Source organism: Coregonus clupeaformis, chromosome 27 (assembly GCF_020615455.1).
Source record: "Coregonus clupeaformis isolate EN_2021a chromosome 27, ASM2061545v1, whole genome shotgun sequence".
NCBI classification, from domain to species: Eukaryota; Metazoa; Chordata; class Actinopteri; order Salmoniformes; family Salmonidae; genus Coregonus; species Coregonus clupeaformis.
This window is the reverse complement of record NC_059218.1, coordinates 34,112,831-34,132,090: the sequence shown is the minus strand read 5'-3', so window position 1 is coordinate 34,132,090 and position 19,260 is coordinate 34,112,831. Positions and strand designations below refer to the sequence as shown.

The 19,260-nt window shown below is 43.4% G+C and overlaps 1 protein-coding gene and 1 pseudogene across 2 annotated transcripts; one reads left to right on the top strand and one right to left on the bottom strand.

The window, feature by feature from the left end:
- Positions 1-888: 888 nt before the first annotated feature.
- On the top strand, positions 889-10,070 carry LOC121541870 (zinc finger protein ubi-d4). 2 transcript variants are annotated; one of them, XM_041851216.1, is made up of 12 exons: positions 889-961; positions 2,596-2,756; positions 3,188-3,295; positions 4,057-4,238; positions 4,348-4,440; positions 4,657-4,741; positions 5,008-5,049; positions 6,699-6,836; positions 7,000-7,131; positions 7,705-7,817; positions 7,933-8,014; positions 8,448-10,070. In XM_041851216.1, exons 1-12 carry the CDS (start codon positions 930-932, stop codon positions 8,528-8,530), a joined length of 1,251 nt encoding a protein of 416 aa, XP_041707150.1. In that variant the 5' UTR covers positions 889-929; the 3' UTR covers positions 8,531-10,070. The 2 variants fall into 2 exon arrangements, with proteins under 2 accessions (XP_041707150.1, XP_041707151.1); XM_041851217.1 differs by lacking the exon at positions 5,008-5,049.
- A 2,480-nt stretch (positions 10,071-12,550) lies between these two features.
- Positions 12,551-13,278, bottom strand: LOC121541318 (annotated as a pseudogene).
- Positions 13,279-19,260: the final 5,982 nt, after the last annotated feature.

Here is a 19,260-nt window from a genome sequence, read left to right as displayed (position 1 = left end):
GCAGCACTTGGGGCACCAGCAAAGACATGCCTGAAGATTTCCTAGGTGACCTCCAGAATTGTGTTGATTCTTGGACCACACAGTCTATTCCTCTCCTATTTAATCATACTCAAAACCTCACGCTGTAAGTGGAACGTGTCCCCGCTGGCCTGGTTAAATTATGTAACTCCTAAACTAAAACACTAATGACATTCGAAGTTTCACAATCAAACAAGTGTGTTGTGTTTCACTGTCTCCCTCATTGGCTGGGAACACCAGCTGTGTGTCTAGGTCTAGAAGCATGACATACACGGATGTAAGAGGGCATAGTGGGAATGGAAAGGTCTGCCCAGAGCAGAGTGCCCAATGCCAGCCTCTTTCTCCCTGGACTGAGTTTGGACCTCTGCTGGGGTGATATAGTGGGATGAGGTTGGCATGCATAGAGAAAAGGTTTGAAACTGAAAGATGTAATATGGGGCCACTGACAGGCTGAAAGTGGATAGCATTCAGTGAGTTCGCCAGTTTACATGTCAGAAGAGCTCCTTGAAATCCATGCCCAGAATGATTCCTTCCTTCCATGTGTTTACATCTCCATCTGCTGGACATTTTTGTATATCACTAGAAGTAGTACATTTAATCAGTTTTAATAGCAACACTGAAGTCTAAATCACATTCTGTCATACATGTATGATATTTTCCAAGAAAATAATGAAGACATGATTTAATCATATTGCCTGAAATTGCATAGTGCCTAAAACGCATAGCTGGCTAATGTACTCTGCCCTAAACAATGAGAGATTGTTAGCTTTTTTGTAACCTCAACTTGATACATAATGTTGCAACACTATTACGTTGTTCTTCTTCTGTACAAACTGCAACAATATTTCCTTGAGTGGTTTCCTCCTGATTTCTTGCGCAGGCGCAAACCATTCACGGCAAAGCGAACCAAGATGGCGGCTGTTGTTGAAAATGTTGTCAAGCTGTAAGTAGCTACTGTTCTTTCCCCCTAGCTAGTTAAAGTACGCAAATGTGTTTTACGTTTAAATATAATAAAGGTCGGAGGTAAAGAAACATGTAAATGGTATAGTAAATTGTCTAAGATGTTCGGTAAAGGAACCAAATAACTCAGTTTTCAAACTGAGTTGAGCTCTGCGTTAGGAAATGGCTAGCCAGCTTGCAAGCTGTGTGAGTGTCAGGACTCAGCAGGTCAGTTTAGCTATGTCAAGGGTTTTTGTATGAAGAGTAGTTAATGAACACTTTGAAAATAACCAAGTGTCATCATTATATAACCAAACGTTGGGCACTAGTTAGCAAATGTACACGAAGACTTGCATATCCGCAACTCCATCCGTAATCTTAATTCCAGGGGGAGTTTGAAAACACCCACGGTGAGAGAGAGAGAGAGAGAGAGAGAGAGCTGAGATGGGGACATGTTAGTTTACAATCATTAGCATGTTAGCTGGCAACTTGGTTATTAAGTTTAGTTAGCTGCAGTGCATAGAACTACAGTTGTTGTTTTACAATGTAGGCCTACAAGTTAGAAATTAGTCCAGATCCTGTTGTTCAATATGTGTTCTGAATATATCTACTGACACTGTCTGCATTCGTGGTCCTGGGATGCCTTCATGTGGAAATGGAATGCATGTTATTTTTAGCTTTCCAACACGAAATCCATGTCACCACAATGCATTAGTCACTATGACAAATGTCCTTGAGGCATTGTTAAAACTAGCTTTTGCCAAAAGAGTAGAGCAATATGAATCAGAAATTCTACCAATTTCAAAAAATGTCCATGCAACTCGAGAACTGGGGTGTATTATCACGGAAACCATTTACCGTTTAAGAACCAAATGGAAGCAAACAGAGCAAACTAAACGGGGAGGGACTTATCTGAATTTGTCCAATATAAACTCTTGTTTTAGTTGCAGGTAAACCTTTTCGCAACAGAACCGGTGTAATACACCCCTGTTGTCTCTATCATAGACCTCTTTCCATACCCACTTTCCCGAAAGCTTTTGTATCCCTTTACCTAAAATGGATTTAAGATTGTCTTAGTGCTACGAAGCTTTGAAGATAGATTGATGTAAGTAAAAAATAGGTTTCACTCAAGCTGATTCGTGAAAAAAAAAAAAAAAATGTGTTGAAAAGCTGCTCCCAACCAGGCAGACCGCTGTTGCCAAGCCAACAAAAGAGCAACTGCTGACATATTCTCACCAGTGACTGAGTCCAGGGACACAATGATGTAGTCTGCTTGCCTGCCTCTCTGAGTTGCCAGCATAAACAGGACAAAAAGGTTTTAGCTGTGGCTGTGATAGATAACATTTTTAAGCCTCTTTTACAGCACACTAGAGAGGTAGAATTCAGACAGCATGATTCGTCTTAAAGAGGTGGTAGGATCACATACCATAGCATCCTCGATATGGTAGGGATACACTCCAGGTACTGTCAGTTGTTGAACTGATGCATGAATGTTTATTTATTTAGATCCCCATTTGCTTTTGCAGAAGCAGCAGTTACTCTTCCTGTAGTCCACAAAAATGTAAATTTTTTATAACAGGCAGTGTGTTTCCTGGTGCTAACTTGTCCCTGGCTGCTCCTCTCTGTGTGTGGGTGCAGGCTGGGAGAGCAGTGCTACAGAGATGCCATGGAGCAATGCCATAACTACAACGCCCGGCTATGTGCCGAGAGGAGTGTCCGAATGCCCTTCCTGGACTCTCAGACTGGAGTGGCGCAGAGCAACTGTTACATTTGGATGGAGAAGAGACACAGGGGACCAGGTAAATACATTACACATCTACACAAACTGAAGTCACATACGGTTTTTCAACTACTGTGTTCACAGCCTCGAGTAGTAGGCTATATGAATGTTTCCCGACTCCAGTACCCCCAAAAGTACACGTTTTGAGGTGTGTTTGTCCAGGGCTACAACAAAGATGTGTACTGTTTGGGTTACTCGAGGACCGGAGTTGGGAAACACTGTATCATTCATTATCACCTCATGATCAGGAGATGAAAACCAAAGAGATCACTGTAGTTCAAGCACTCGGGAGAAATTGTGTTCACCTATTTAAGCTGAAACTTTAAACAAAGAATTGTAGATATAAAGTGAAAGTTAATAATGCCTGTTTTATAGGTCCACATAAAAGTCTAGAATGGATTTAGTTACGTTAGTTGTATGTTAGTGTGCACCTTATCTGTCCTTTCTCAGGCGTGGCCCCAGGACAGCTGTACACCTACCCATCCCGCAGGTGGAGGAAGAAACGACGGGCCCACCCCCCAGAGGATCCCCGGCTGGTCTTCCCCCCTCTAAAGTCAGGTACGTCCGCATTGTTAGCAGTTTATATTATTCTTCAATAACACATCAGGGGGAGAAAAATATCTTTATTCAAAGAGAACAAATAATAGTTGTTATGCTGGGAAGTAGATGGGAGATGTTCATTCTTCCCTGTTCTCAATGTTTCTCCACTGAACAAAGAGACAGGATGCAGCTTATATCCTCAAGCCTAGCATGTGGCTGACCAATTAGAATTCCTTGCAATAAAATTGGGCTACTGGCCAAACCCTCAAGTATACTGTTTCAGGCTCAATGTATAGACCATTTGGACCAATGAAAACTTGCCACATGTAGCTATGAACCCCTGGTTGGAACCCCTACAAAGATTCTAAACAGGTGTTGAACTGAAAAACAACTATTTCCATTGATCGTTAATTCCCTCTTGACCTATAGTCCTCTATTGACCACTAGTCCTCTATTGACCACTAGTCCTCTGCGTTGTGTGTATTTATCGTAGAATATTCTTACAGTATCATGCGGGCGCTTGTAACGCTAGGGTAGTGGGTTCAATCCCCGGGACCTCCCATACACAAAAATGTATGCACGCATGACTGTAAGTCACTTTGAATAAAAGCGTCTGCTAAGTGGCATATTATTATTATTATTATTATTATTATTATTATACTGGTCAGCTTAATAACACTATAGCGGTGTTGACATGTTTGTGTGCCCCTCTGTGCCAGAGTTTTCTGTTGGTTCTTCACTCCTTTGTAAAGGTTGTTTGTGGTTCTCCCTGTCTGTAGAACTGGACCTGGGGTTGAAGAAGGATGCCCTGTCATCATCTGATGGCAGCAGTCTGGAAGCCCTGCTGAAGGGGGAACCCCTGGACAAACGGGGTCCTCCGGAGCTCCAAGGGCCGGAGGAGGAGTCCAGTCTGGCAGACTACACTTGTGGGGGAGTTACCCCTGCAGCACGTGTCAGAAAGGTACCTTAGCCTTCTGTGGTTGGAGGGACCGTGTGTGATACCTAGCTTGGTTATTACTTCTCCAATGACATTAGCTACTACAGCAACATGCATTCTTCTGTCTATACAGAGAGTCCTGGAGCCAGATGACTTCCTGGATGACTTGGAGGATGAGGACTATGAGGAGGACACCCCCAAAAGAAGAGGCAAAGGAAAGGGAAAGGTGAGTGAAGCTATTCTAAACCAATAATTGTTGGTAATTTTACATTACATTTTAGTCATTTAGCAGATGCTCTTATCCAGAGCGACTTACAGTTGGAAACTCACTTTACTCAATGTTACGGGCATGTGATCTGAAATGGTGGATGTGTCCAGTGTGGCAACATGTCTGTACCTATGATATTGGCGATGAGGAGTATGATGGTGTGTTTGTCCTTAGGGTCGTGGAGTGAGCGGTGCCAAGAAGAAGCTGGATGCTGCGGCGGCTGCACTGGAGGACAAGGACAAGCCTTACTCCTGTGACAGTGAGTCCCAGCAGGGCCTTGGAGGAGAACAGTGGGAGTGCAGATGGCTTTGCAGGGCGGCTTACTCTCTTTACTCCCTAGGAACTCTCATGTTGGGAAGCAGTCAAAGTCGGTTGTTTTTCACTCCTGAAATGGTCTTCCCTTGCAGCTGAAACTCAGACGGGGCGTGGTTGATGTCTTTCTGATTCTGTCAGTCTGTGAGCGTACTTCTCTGAGTCTCTCTCTCTATGCTCTCTCTCCTTTTTCTCTCTCTTTCTCTCTTTCAGACACTTTGAAACAAAAGCATATTTCAAAACCTTCTGGACGAGGTACATTTCTGTCATTCCTTTTTGCTCTGCCTCCAGTCCAGTCTGCTTACTGCCTGTTTGTCTCGCTCTCTCTCTGTGTGTTAGCTAACATGTAGAATGCTTTGAGGTTAGTAAATGTTGCTGCCTCCCCCTCGTCCACTGAATTAGCTCTCATTTTCAAGGTACAGAATCTAAGTAACTTGATATGCTTGAGGGTGGATTGTGAATGTGGAGTGTGGAGATGCATTCTCTGTGCATGATTTCCACCTCACGGTTTAAGAAGTGTACTTTTTAATGATTTTATCCTAAATGACATTTTAGGCTACTCAAACATAGTTGGATACAGGAACATTTTGGCTCAGTTGGTGGAGCATGGCGCTTGCAACGGCAGGGTTGTGGATATGAAAATGTATGCACTCACTACTGGAAGTCGCTCTGGATAAGATTGTCTGTTAAATGACTAAAATGTAAAACATTTATTTCACCCATTATATTATTGCATCACATCATGGTCAGGTGGTAGAGCATGGTGCTTGTAATGCAAGGATAGTGAGTTCGATTCCCGGGACCACCCATATGTAAAATGTATGCACGCATGACTGTAAGTTGCTTTGGTTAAAGCGTCTGCTAAATGGCATATATTATATTATATCTTATTGCACACACTATAGCCAATGAACTGTAGTCTGTGTTTTCTTTCATGTCATAATCTGTCTTTGTGTCTCTTAATTGAATGTCTCATTTGCATTTCTTTGCTCCATTCCATTTTTCTTAACTTACCCTGTACTGTCTTGTCCTGTCCTCCTCACCTGTTTCTTTAGAGTGAAATAGTGCCTCTGCTTTTGTGTTGAACCAGCTTGATGTCTGGGCTGGCTGTGTGGGTCCTGGTGTGAGTGCCTATGGGGGGAGAGATTGTTGAGGAATGCCTAACCTGGGTGCTGCACAATGACCTTGAACTGGCGGTCAGACTTGCATAGGGACAGGTGGCCTGGGGTTCAAATCAATTGTTATTTGTCACATGCTTTGTAAACAGCAGGTGTAAACTAACAGTGAAATGCTTACTTACAGCCCTTCCCAACAACGCAGAGAGAAAAAAATAAGAGCTGGGTTTGGAACTGGGGGGGGGTGTAATGGGGGCTGGAGATGGGGGTTGGGAGCTGACCCAGTCAGTAATCTTGCCCCTCTAGGTATCAGATGAAAAACATGATGGGATTGTGTGAAGAAATGAGAGCGGGTGGGTGAGTGAGTGAGTGGATGGCTGTCTGGGTGAGAGATTAAGAGAGCGTGTGAGTAGGAGAGAGAGAGGAAGGGAGGAGGAAGTGTTTGGTCTGCTGGTGCTGGTCCATCTGAGGCTGGGGAAAACACTGACATCTTTGTTTTCGCCACTCTGACAATCCATCTATTTATACCCCTGGGTATTAGGCTAGTCTAGACTCACCATACCATTCCAAAGCACCAGAGTTCTAGTCTGGCGCAGGAAGTTATCAAAATACTTCATTAAAGTTATTAGTACTCATCTAAGCAATGCTTTGTCCATTCATTAAAACAGAGTCCATCAGGCCTTTATCTTTCAGTGGAGAAACATTTACTCAGTTCTAGTATGAAGGCTACTTAATGGTTTACGTATGTTTTGTTTTAACACGTGTTGTGTTTGGGGATTTCTCTGGCAGTCTGTGGGAAGCGTTACAAGAACCGTCCGGGCCTGAGCTACCACTACGCCCACTCCCACCTGGCTGAGGAGGAGGGAGAGGATAAGGAGGAGCCTGAGGTCCACACCCCCACCCCGCCCCAGCCTGAGGAGCCCAAGAGTAAGTGACCAGCCACTGGTGACCCATGTGGTCCTTTATAGCTCATTGGTTAACTGCTGTGTCATAGACACTGGATCATTGTGCGATTCCGGACCCTTGTTAATCAATAACCTTTGAATGCAGACCCATACTTATCATTTAATTCTGTGTTTCTCCCTCACAGCACCCAAGAAAGGTCCAGACGGTTTGGCGATACCCAATAAGTACTGTGACTTCTGCCTGGGAGACTCGGCCCTCAACCAGAAGACGGGCCAGTCAGAGGAGCTGCAGTCCTGCTCAGACTGTGGACGTTCAGGTAGCCCCTCCAACCCTGGCCTTTACCCTGAGAGACAGGGCTCACCTAGGCCTTTGAGACCATTTGTGTATATTTGTATGAGCATGCAAAGTAATGCATTTGTGAGTGGTAGACTTTACTTTAGGATCATACTAAGTGTGTTCAGAGTAAGTCGCATGATGGCGTAGTTACAAAGACCAGTAGTATTATGATGGCGTAGTTACAAAGACCAGTAGTATTATGATGGCGTAGTTACAAAGACCAGTAGTAGTATGATGGCGTAGTTACAAAGACCAGTAGTATTATGATGGCGTAGTTACAAAGACCAGTAGTATTATGATGGCGTAGTTACAAAGACCAGTAGTAGTATGATGGCGTAGTTACAAAGACCAGTAGTATTATGATGGCGTAGTTACAAAGACCAGTAGTAGTATGATGGCGTAGTTACAAAGACCAGTAGTAGTATGATGGCGTAGTTACAAAGACCAGTAGTAGTATGATGGCGTAGTTACAAAGACCAGTAGTAATGACGGCAGTCTGTGGGAAGCGTTAGACAGGGTTTGTCCAATGAGACCCATTCTGTGTCCAACCCAGGCCACCCGTCCTGCCTGCAGTTCACCCCTGTGATGATGGCTGCAGTGAAGACCTACCGTTGGCAGTGCATCGAGTGCAAGTGCTGCAACGTCTGTGGCACCTCGGAGAACGACGTGAGTTCACCTGCAGGCTTCATACTTATTACCGTGGGACAAATACTGTATATTTGAAATAAAGTGGTGCGCTGAAAAACTGAGTTGTATAATGAGCATGTTGTCTTTTGTCCAGGACCAGCTTCTCTTCTGTGATGACTGTGATAGAGGCTATCACATGTACTGTCTCAGCCCCGCTATGGCTGAACCTCCAGAAGGTGAGAGCAGCATAATGGATCTAGTGCATCTGTCCGTGATGTACCACTGGGTACCATTTGCCTGTCTAATTGGGGAGATTTGAGTCAACTTGTTTGGTGATGACTGTTGTGGTTTTATCTCCGTAGGGAGACACATTTATCAGAGTACATCTGGCAGAGCAAAATGACCAAGTAGAACTCTCAGGTGGCGTAGCCAGACAACGATAGCACGGCCGGGTGATTTACTGATGAATCACCGCTTTCAGCAGTTAACTAGCCTTGAAATCTTCAAATGTTTAGTCAATGCAAAGTATTAGTTAAAATAGCCTGTACCTTCAGACCCAGTGACTTCGACTGGGCTAATGACCAGATGGGGATCCATGGAAGGCAGAGGATATTTATAGCAAGTCTGTGTGAGTCACTCACCACTCTGTTTCCTTATGTCCTCTAACAGGGAGCTGGAGCTGCCATCTGTGTCTGGACCTGTTGAAAGACAAGGCGTCCATATACCAGACGCCTAATGCCCCTCCGTCGTGATGGACCCCCACTCTCTCACAGGTTCTCCATCACTGGTCAGTAGAGCGGAGTGGGTGGGACAGATGACTTGTGAAAAGGGAAGCATACCTTACCCAGCCCCCTGCTGAAACAGGCATCGGGAAGCATACCTTACCCAGCCCCCTTCTGAAACAGGCCTCGGGGAAGCATACCTTACCCAGCCCCCTTCTGAAACAGGCCTCGGGGAAGCATACCTTACCCAGCCCCCTGCAGAAACAGGCCTCGGGGAAGCATACCTTACCAACCCCTTGCTGAAACAACAGGCCTCGGTTTGGTTCGTATATGGCTGTTACACAGTTCCAAGCTCAAGTGACCTATAGGCTTTTGTTTTCAACGATTTGTCAATATATCAAACTCAACGTGTCAATATCCTGAACAATACATTCAGTTTGTTTGAGTGGCTTAAACCACAAACAGTTTTTGCCAGCCAAAATACCTAAACACACAGTACACACAATCTCACATACAGTTCATGCACACGACTGCTCAGATCCTACTTTTATTCTGCAAAATATCAGTTTTGCATGTAGAGGAGAGAAATAGTTTAAACATGTTCTTATTATGAACATGCATTGGCATGCTAATTGATTCAAAGGTTTTGTATATTTATATATTTGTATAGAATATAAAGGTGGGAATTATTTAAAAGCTGCAATGATAGAGGTTGGTTCTGTAATGATCTTTGTGTAGTGCCCATCGTCAAAAGGAATGAATAATCCACAGCTCCTTATGTGGAGCCTGGTTGTCATCTCTGTTCAGCTATTAGATTCTACTCCTTGCCACTCATGTCATTTGCCAAAGACTGGAGTGGCAAGGAGTGGAATGCTAGCTAAAAAGACTGGTACCCAGACTACCTGATATGGAGGCAACATTGAGAGTTGGGAAGCATTGGGCATTAAGAGGGCCTTACCATTACATCAATCTCTATATCTCGGAGAGAGAAAGAGGATCTTGGCGTAACTCTTTTTTTTAAGGAATTAAAGATTGGGTGTTTGCTGCTGTGGAGGAAAGTGAGTCAGTGTGGTTGCTGGTTGGCGTGGTGGTTGAGTGAATTTGAGTGTATCCTATGTCCACAGCCAGCCTTTTACCAAAAATAGTTACCTAATCTATTGGTAGCCAACACTGGTCCTGGAGAGCAGTTTGACATTTTACTGCTGGTAATGTAAGCATTTCGCTGCACCCGCTATATAACATCTGCTAATCCGTGTATGCGAACAATAAACGTTGATTTGCAGTAGTCCTAATCTGGACCCTTTTTGACCCCTTGTTGTTATGTGTTGAGAGAGAATTTAAAAACGGACAACTACCGAGCACAGGACTTTGTGTTTACCTGCCCATATCAGCTCAGGTGGTGTGTTACCACAAACTGCAGACTGGTGCACCTGCACTTACTATACTGTAGTATTTTCCTTGGAGGAAATGTTTTGACTTTGTCATATATAGGTCTATACAGCGCATTCGGAAAATATTCAGATACATTTGCATTCATTTCGCTTTGTCATTATGGGGTATTGTGTGTAGATTGATGAGGGGGGGAAAAACTATTTAACCAATTTTAGAATAAGGCTGTAACGTAACAATGTGGAAAAAGTCAAAGGGTCTGAATATTTCCGAATGCACTGTATATACACTGAGTGTACAAAACATTAAGAACACCATCCTAATATTGTTGCACCCCCCCTTTTGCCCTCAGAACATCCTCGATTCATCAAGGTTTCGAAAGCATTCCACAGGGATGCTGGCCCATGTTGACTCCAATGCTTCCCACAATTGTCAAGTTGGCTGGATGTCCTTTGGTTGGTGGACCATTCTTGACACACACCGGAAACTGTTGAGTGTGAAAAACCCAGCAGCGCTGTAGTTCTTGACACACTCAAACCGGTGCGCCTGGCACCTACTACCTACCATACCCTGTTCAAAGGCACTTCAATCTTTTGTCTTACCCATTTACCCTCTGAATGGCACACATACACCATTCATGTCTCAATTTTCTCAAGGCTTAAAAATCCTTCTTTAACCGTTCTCCTCCCCTTCATCTACACTGATTGAAGTGGATTTAACAAGTGACATTAATAAGGGATCATAGCTTTCACCTGGATTCACCTGGTTAGTCTGTCATGGAAAGAACAGGTGTTCTTAATGTTTTGTACACTCAGTGTATATATTATTTACAAGATAAACACAGAGGGATTCTAAGTTGAACCTTAAAGGCACATTTCTGAATCAATTGCATGTCCGAATTATTCTCTTTGTCTAATGAAAAGGGAACACCTGTTTTTTTCCCTTGGATTTTCTCTGTGCTTTTCCCCCAAAGCTGAGCGTAATGCTCTCCACAGGTCTGGCTATGGTTACAATTAGCTACAATTACTTTACCTGAACTAGTGAAAGTATTTTTTTTAAACACAGGATTCATTCTCCGACATGGTCAAAAGGCAAAACAGTGGGCATTGCATTCTCTACAGACAGTCAACCAAGTGCATGATAATGTGTGCCCTAAACACGTGTGCTCATGGTGTACTCAGATTTGGATTGATCAAGGTGGAATGAAGTTGTGTAATATCATTTAGCTGTACTATCATGTTATATCAATAGCCAACTAACAAATACTAAAGCATTAAACAAGTATTTCTCATTTCATTTGTTTAGATGTTTGTTTGGAGGCAGTTGCCATTTGGAATATTAAAAAAATAAAACAATTCATCAATGATATTTACTCAGTTGATGTAAAAACAGTTTTGGGACATTATTTGGATTGTGATTGAATGTTTCCTTTAGGTTACAAGGTTTTGTCTTTTTTTCAGGAAAATAAAATATTTGGCACTGACTGTATTTGGTGCCATGTCCTCTTTTTTTCTATTACAGCAATTGGCATTCAGGATCTTTGAAGCACTATTGTATCAGTGATGGAATCTTTGTGTCCGTGAAACCAAAACATTGTAAATAAATTGTGTACTTTATATTGCAAAGTACAAGGCCTGGTCTTGGTGATCAGATTGAATATTAAGGCACATGGACAAATTCATAACCCTACTGTTTCAATACACATGTCATAAAGACAAGCCATTTCCTCAGGCTGTGGATGGACCAACTTATCCATAGAGGGTAGGAGGGATTGAAGACAGTCATTGGCAAAACCAGACTGCATGATTACCATAGATGTAGGCAATTTAATGTTCTTAAGAAAGACACTGTACTTTTAGGCAGTACCCTATGTAGGTGTTCTGCCATTGCCTGTTCTGGATGTCAATGCACATCACATTTAGCACAACGGTTTATTTTGGTTTTTATTTAACAGTAAAAAAAGCAATTCTACAAAAGCATTGCCTTGCTTGCATGCATGGTGTATTTTACTAGGGCAGATCTAGCCTAGAAAAAGTTCAGACAGTGCTGCTGGTCTTGTGTCCTGAAGGAGGCGTGATTGCTGTGATAAGCCCTTCCCCAGGTCCTCTGTCCAGGGCAGCACAGCAGCAGTGTCTTGAAGGTGACTGAAGTGCTCGTTGCATAGGGCGTAGCAGACTGGGTTGACGGTGCTGTTGATGTAGCAGAGCCAGTAGCCCAGCTGCCACGGCTTCTCAGGGTGTCCAGGTCAGGATGAAGGCCAGAAGGATGGCACTCAGGGTCCTAGCTGCCTTCTTCTTCCTGATGATCATGTTCCTCCTCTTGGCTTTGGGCTGCTTGCGGTGTCTGGAGTCTGAAGATGTGGAGCCTCTCAGGGAGGACTGCCTGCCCTGTGGGCCAGTTGTACTGTCCCCTGCCCTAGACATCAGGGGATTTTTGGGCCCCTCCAGTGTCCCTGCCCTGGACATCTCTTAGTGGGATCATGGTTTTAGGGCTTGTCATAGCGCTCGGCCCCTGCTACTTCTGCTCTGGTTCTTCCTCTGAGGAGGAGACGGAGACATTAGGCTCTTCCTCATCTACATTACAGGTGCTGTCTCTGCAGCCCTCCCTCTAGCTACCCCTGGTGGGAGACAGCGACAGTGTTGCTATTCTCCTCCCCCTGCTCTACTTAGGCTCCTCTCTCACAGGGAAGCAGCTCTGGGACCCCTCACTGCTCTGCTCCCTGCCAGCAGACACCTCTCTGGACCTGCTCGCACTGCTCTTGGTGCTGTTGGAGTAAACAGCCCTTCCCTCAGATCCCTGGGAGGCCCCTCCACTGCTCCCAGACCCCAGCAGCCCCTCCAGACCCTGGGCTCGCTTTTCGATCTCCCAGTAGATCTTCCAGTACAGTATGCCCATGATGGTGACAGGAAGCTAGAAGGCAGCGATGGCCGTGCCGAATGTGAGAGCAGGCTCGTTCAGGAATGAGAGAGCCAACCTTATCCTGCGAGGACCTGCCCACCACTTGGGGCCAGAACAGGATGGCCGGCCCTCACAGGATGAAGGACACTGCCCAGGCCAGCTGCCCGGCGTGTGGTGCACTGGGCCCTGTAGCTGAGAGGTCTTGTGACGGAGTAGAAGCGGTCGAAGCTGATGACCAGCAGGTTCATGACAGAGACGTTGCTGGCCACATAGTCCACGGCCAGCCAGACTTAACAGGCCAGGCTGCCTTGGGCCCAGTGGCCCATGATGATGTAAACAGCATAGAGGTTCATAGAAACCGCCCCCAGGATCAGCAGGAAGTAGTTGCTGACGGTGCGTAGCTCGCTGTTGACCTGGAAGGAGATCAATGATAGTGACCAAAGAGAGAGGTCCTGTGATGAGTACGAATACCACCACCTCTCATATCTCATGGCCCCCCCATGAATCTGCTGTCACATTGGCGATCTCACTAGTCTGGGAGTCACAGGAGTGGTTCATCCTTCACAGAGCAATGCTGAGTGAAGTGGTGGAGCAAAAGTCATTCTTGTTCATGACAGGGAATCGCTGATGAGGACATCTGGCCTGGAGCTACCATCTCAGGGCCAACTGCAGAACGAGAACAGGTGATCAGTCATGAGCTGGAACACGTTTCCAACAACCATGACATTTATACACATTTAGTCATTTATTTAGATAATTTGTTTTAAAACTGGTCCATTGGTATAATTAGAGAAATGTCATCGCAGTAAATCACATGATAATTTCTCCAGTAAGGACAGTTCTGAGAAACTCATTAAATATATAAACCTTTCAGTTTACACACCATGTTTGAAGTCCTGCCTTTCTGTTGACTCAGACTAGGTGACATGCTGTTACTAAGATAAATGTATTTTTCATAACTGTTAGTGCTTGATGAGTTTACTGCGGTATGCTAACAAGAGCATATGATTTAAAGGGAGATAATTGTGTCAGTCAATAATGTACCTGATGGAGAATTAGCTTACATACAGAATTTAAATAAGCAGTACTGGTATATGGTGGCAAATGGCAATTGTCATAATTGTGAATACTTTGGGGTATGAACTTAAAGTTGCAGTGCTTGTATGGCTACTGACACTGAATGGTAAAATCGATAGTGAGAAATCTACCGTTCAATTACACGCTCTAATAATGTATGCCATTATGCAAAAATAAACCTTGTAAAGAACCTATTTATGTTTGCGATTACTGCCACAATAATTAATACAATTTACAACTGCTTTAAAGAACTGTTTATAATATGCATCAACCAGTAGAGGCTGCTGAGGGGAGGACGGCTCATAATAATAGCTGGAACAGAGCAAATGGAATGGCATCAAACACATGGAAACCATGTGCTTAATGTATTTTATACCATTCCACTTATTTCGTTCCAGCCATTACCACATTTTTACATTTTACATTTTAGTCATTTAGCAGACGCTCTTATCCAGAGCGACTTACAGTTAGTGAGTGCATACATTTTCATACTGGCCCCCCGTGGGAAACGAACCCACAACCCTGGCATTGCAAGCGCATGCTCTACCAACTGAGCTACAGGCGAGCCCGTCCTCCCTAATTAAGGTGCCACCAACCTCCTGTGGCATCAACACTTACACTTGTATTGGATGGTGTCCATATACCCATAATAAAACAACAGGTTCATGCGATGGTCGATCCCTTGTGGTTGAAGTCGTAAAGGTACAGTATAAAAAAGTAGTTACTAATCATGGGCCATCCAATGACAGAAACTTAACCGCCGGTGTCTATTTTGGTCAACCTTGCTGTTCGTGCGTGTAGATTTTATTATGCATATGAATTATTGCTCCTCAAATGGCTTGGTCCTAAGGTGAGGCATGGTGTGTTCTTAGAAGATAAGGTGAGACATGGTGTGTTCTTAGAAGACAAGGTGAGATATGGTGTGTTCTTAGAAGATAAGGTGAGACATGGTGTGTTCTTAGAAGATAAGGTGAGGCATGGTGTGTTCTTAGAAGATAAGGTGAGGCATGGTATGTTCTTAGAAGATAAGGTGAGGCATGGTGTGTTCATAGAAGATAAGGTGAGACATGGTGTGTTCTTAGAAGATAAGGTGAGGCATGGTGTGTTCTTAGAAGATAAGGTGAGGCGTGGTGTGTTCTTAGTAGATAAGGTGAGGCATGGTATGTTCTTAGAAGAGACTAAATGAAGAGTACAGAAGAAACAAATGTAACCAGAGGTTCCTGCCACAACACGTGTAGCCTACATAATGTGTCAAGCAGGCTACTGTACAAATTCAAGCAGCTGACATCCAGCTACCACCTCACAAATAATTTCCTTCAACTTACTTCATGTACTCCAGTAAATGAGCACATTTAGATAAACACTTCTCAACGTTTACACATGTCAATAAAGCGTTAATTAAAGTGCAGGGCAAAGTAATCACCCTGGAAATCTTGATTGGGCTCACACACATGATGATAAATAAGAGTATTATATTTAGTATAGTTGGGTTAAACTGTAAGTCTGTTCACCACTCTGCATGTCTGTAATTCAGAATTTCAAATCCGAACCCTAGATCATCTTTCAATTAATATTTTCTCTGTACTTGTTTTCTGCCGTGTGATTTGCAACACCATATTCATACAGTTGTATGTTGTTGTGAGCTGTGAGTGCTGGCGCAGTGGGATCTGATTGGCTGTTACAGTTGAAGTCGGAAGTTTACATACACCTTAGCCAAATACATTTGAACTCAGTTTTTCACAATTCCTGATATTTAATCCTAGTAAAAATTCCCTGTCTTAAGTCAGTTAGGATCACCACTTTATATTAAGAATGTGAAATGTCAGAATAATAGTAGAGAGAATTATCTATTTCAGCTTTTATTTATTTCATCACATTCCCAGTGGGTCAGAAGTTTACATACACTCAATTAGTATTTGGTAGCATTGCCTTTAAATTGTTTAACTTGGGTCAAACGTTTCAGATAGCCTTCCAGAAGCTTCCCACAATAAGTTGGGTGAATTTTGGCCCATTCCTCCTGACAGAGCTGGTGTAACTGAGTCAGGTTTGTAGGCCTCCTTGCTCGCACACGCTTTTTCAGTTCTGCAAAAATATGTTCTATAGGTTTGAGGTCAGGGCTTTGTGATGGCCACTCCAATACCTTGACTTTGTTGTCCTTAAGCCATTTTGCCACAACTTTGGAAGTATGATTGGGGTCATTGTCCATTTGGAAGACCCATTTGCGACCAAGCTTTAACTTCCTGACTGATGTCTTGAGATGTTGCTTCAATATATCCACATAATTTTCCTTCCTCATGATGCCATCTATTTTGTGAAGTGCACCAGTCCCTCCTGCAGCAAAGCACCCCCACAGCATGATGCAGTCACCCCCGTGCTTCACGTTTGGGATGGTGTTCTTCAGCTTGCAAGCTACCCCCTTTTCCCTCCAAACATAACCATGGTCATTATGGCCAAACAGTTATATTCGTGTTTCATCAGACCAGAGGACATTTCTCCAAAAAGTATGATCTTTGTACCCATGTGCAGTTGCAAACCGTACTCTGGGTTTTTTATGGCGGTTTTGGAGCAGTGGCTTCTTCCTTGCTGAGCTGCCTTTCAGGTTCTGTCGATATAGGACTCGTTTTACTGTGGATATAGATACTTTTGTACCTGTTTCCTCCAGCATCTTCACAAGGTCCTTTGCTGTTGTTCTGGGATTGATTTGCACTTTTCGCACCAAAGTCCTCTGTAGCTCAATTGGTAGAGCATGGCGCTTGTAACGCCAGGGTAGTGGGTTCGATCCCCGGGACCACCCATACGTAAAAATGTATGCACACATGACTGTAAGTCGCTTTGGATAAAAGCGTCTGCTAAATGGCATATTATTATTATTATCTCTAATAATAACCTTCCTGAGCGGTATGACGGCTGCGTGGTCCCATGGTGTTTATACTTGCGTACTATTGTTTGTACAGATGAACGTGGTATCTTCAGGCGTTTGGAAATTGCTCCCAAGGATGAACCAGACTTGTGGAGGTCTACAATTCTTTTTCTGAGGTCTTGGCTGATTTATTTTGATTTTCCCATGATGTCAAGCAAAGAGGCACTGAGTTTGAAGGTAGGCCTTGAAATACATCCACAGGTACACCTCCAATTGACTCAAATGATGTCAATTAGCTTATCAGAAGCTTCTAAAGCCATGACATAATTTTCTGGAATTTTCCAAGCTGATTAAAGGCACAATCAACTTAGTGTTTGTAAATTTCTGACCCACTGGAATTGTGATACAGTGAATTATAAGTGAAATAATCTGTCTGTAAACAATTGTTGGAAAAATTACTCACGTCATGCACAAAGTAGATGTCCTAACAGACTTGCCAAAACTATAGTTTGTTAACAAGACATTTGTGGAGTGGTTGAAAAACGAGTTTTAATGACTCCAACCTAAGTGTATGTAAACTTCCGACTTCAACTGTATATTACACAGCCACAGCTCGGGCTGGCCCAATGACAGAGATTAAATGACTTTTACAACCCTTTCATCTACTGTGTTTGGTGCCTGAGAGAGTGATTGTCTATAGACTTTATTGTGCTTTGATCACATGGAACAGTGTGTTGCATTGTTGTACAAGATACAAGTAACCTACAACACTTGATTTACACAGGATATTCTCACATTTCTCTGGTGGAATTTTCAATTCCTCGTGTGATTCTACGAAATGCATCTCTGTCAAGTATTTGCAATGTACACGGTAATTTTGACAATTGTCACAAAACACTGACAGCACCAGGAACACTGTATTTATTGGATGATGCCATATCACACTGGACATGTTCAAAAAATTCTGTCTGTTGTTATTTACATTTTAGTCATTTAGCAGACGCTCTTATCCAGAGCGACTTACAGGAGCAATTAGGGTTAAGTGCCTTGCTCAAGGGCACATCGACAGATTTTTCACCTAGTCGGCTTGGGGATTAGAACCAGCGACCTTTCGGTTACTGGCACAACGCTCTTAACCACTAAGCTACCTGCCGCCCCATAACTGGGATTACTTAATTAACTAGTTATTTTCCATTTACTTTGTCTATCCCCAGCCTCTCATCTGTGGATCCAAATGAAGATAAGGAAATGGGGGTTTCAGTCCCCAATATGTTCATCATTAGGACTGCGATGGGAAATGTGTGTGTTTGCGTATGTACTTGCAGCATGTGTGCATGTACTGTATATGAGTAGATGGCAGTGTGTGTAGCATATGCTAAGCAGAGATAGGTTGCTGTCTGCATTGTTCTCTCTGGGCACTTATCAGAAGGATGTGTTTGCTTTGAGAGGCTAACAGGCTAGTAACAGCTTACTGCAGCTCCTCGGGTTAATGAGTAAACGACAGGTCTGGAGTCAGTGAAAGGCAGAGGTAGACACTGGGACTGTTTCCCCTGTTGTCTTCCCACTGGGCACATACTGGTTGAATCAATTTCAATGAAATTATGTCGATCCAACGGGGAATAGACGTTGAATTGACATCTGTGCCCAGTGGGCCCCACCAATCACTTCTCAGAGCTTACCAGCTGTATGTACAGTACCTTAAGGACTTAAGGAGAGAGACAGATTGTTATTGCACAGATTTTATTTATTGCACTCAACAACATACAAAAGTTCTCAATGATCAGAGATCATGTCTAAAGAAACAAATCTCAGGTCTAGAATATCTGGCGGCTCCAACCTAACAGATTAAAACATTAAGGAACAACACACTTCAAACACAACTCTTTCATGTGTGAACTAAATCAGGGTTTTATTTGGTGCTCTGACCTGCTCTGCTAACAGAGGCAGGATTTATGACTGGTTGGTTGGTTAGTGGGGACTCATTGGTGGTCTTCCTATCTCAGTAGGTACTTAATAAAGGACTACACTGGACATACGACAGGTGACAAACCTGGGATACTTAGCAGCACCAGGAACCAGCCTGTACAACTCCACAGTCTCTACTCCTATTAAACATATGAGCCTCAATTGAAATGTTTAAAATGTTGAGTGTCTGAAATCAAATAGCACAACTGTACTGAACAAATATATAAACGCAACATGTAAAGTGTTGGTCCCATGCTTCAAAAGCTGAAATAAAAGATCCCAGAAATGTTCCATACTCACAAAAAGCTTATTTCTCTCATTTTGTGAACTAATTTGTTTACATCCCTGTTAGTAAGCATTTCTGCTTTGCCCAGATAATCCATCCACCTAACAGGTGTGGCATATCAAGAAGCTGATTAAAACAGCATGATCATTACACAGGTGCATCTTGTGCTGGGGCCAATAAAAGGCAACTAAATTGTGCAGTTCTGTCACACAACACAATGCCGCAGATGTCTTAAGTTTTGAGGGAGTGTGCAATTTGCACACTGACTGCAGGAATGTCCACCAG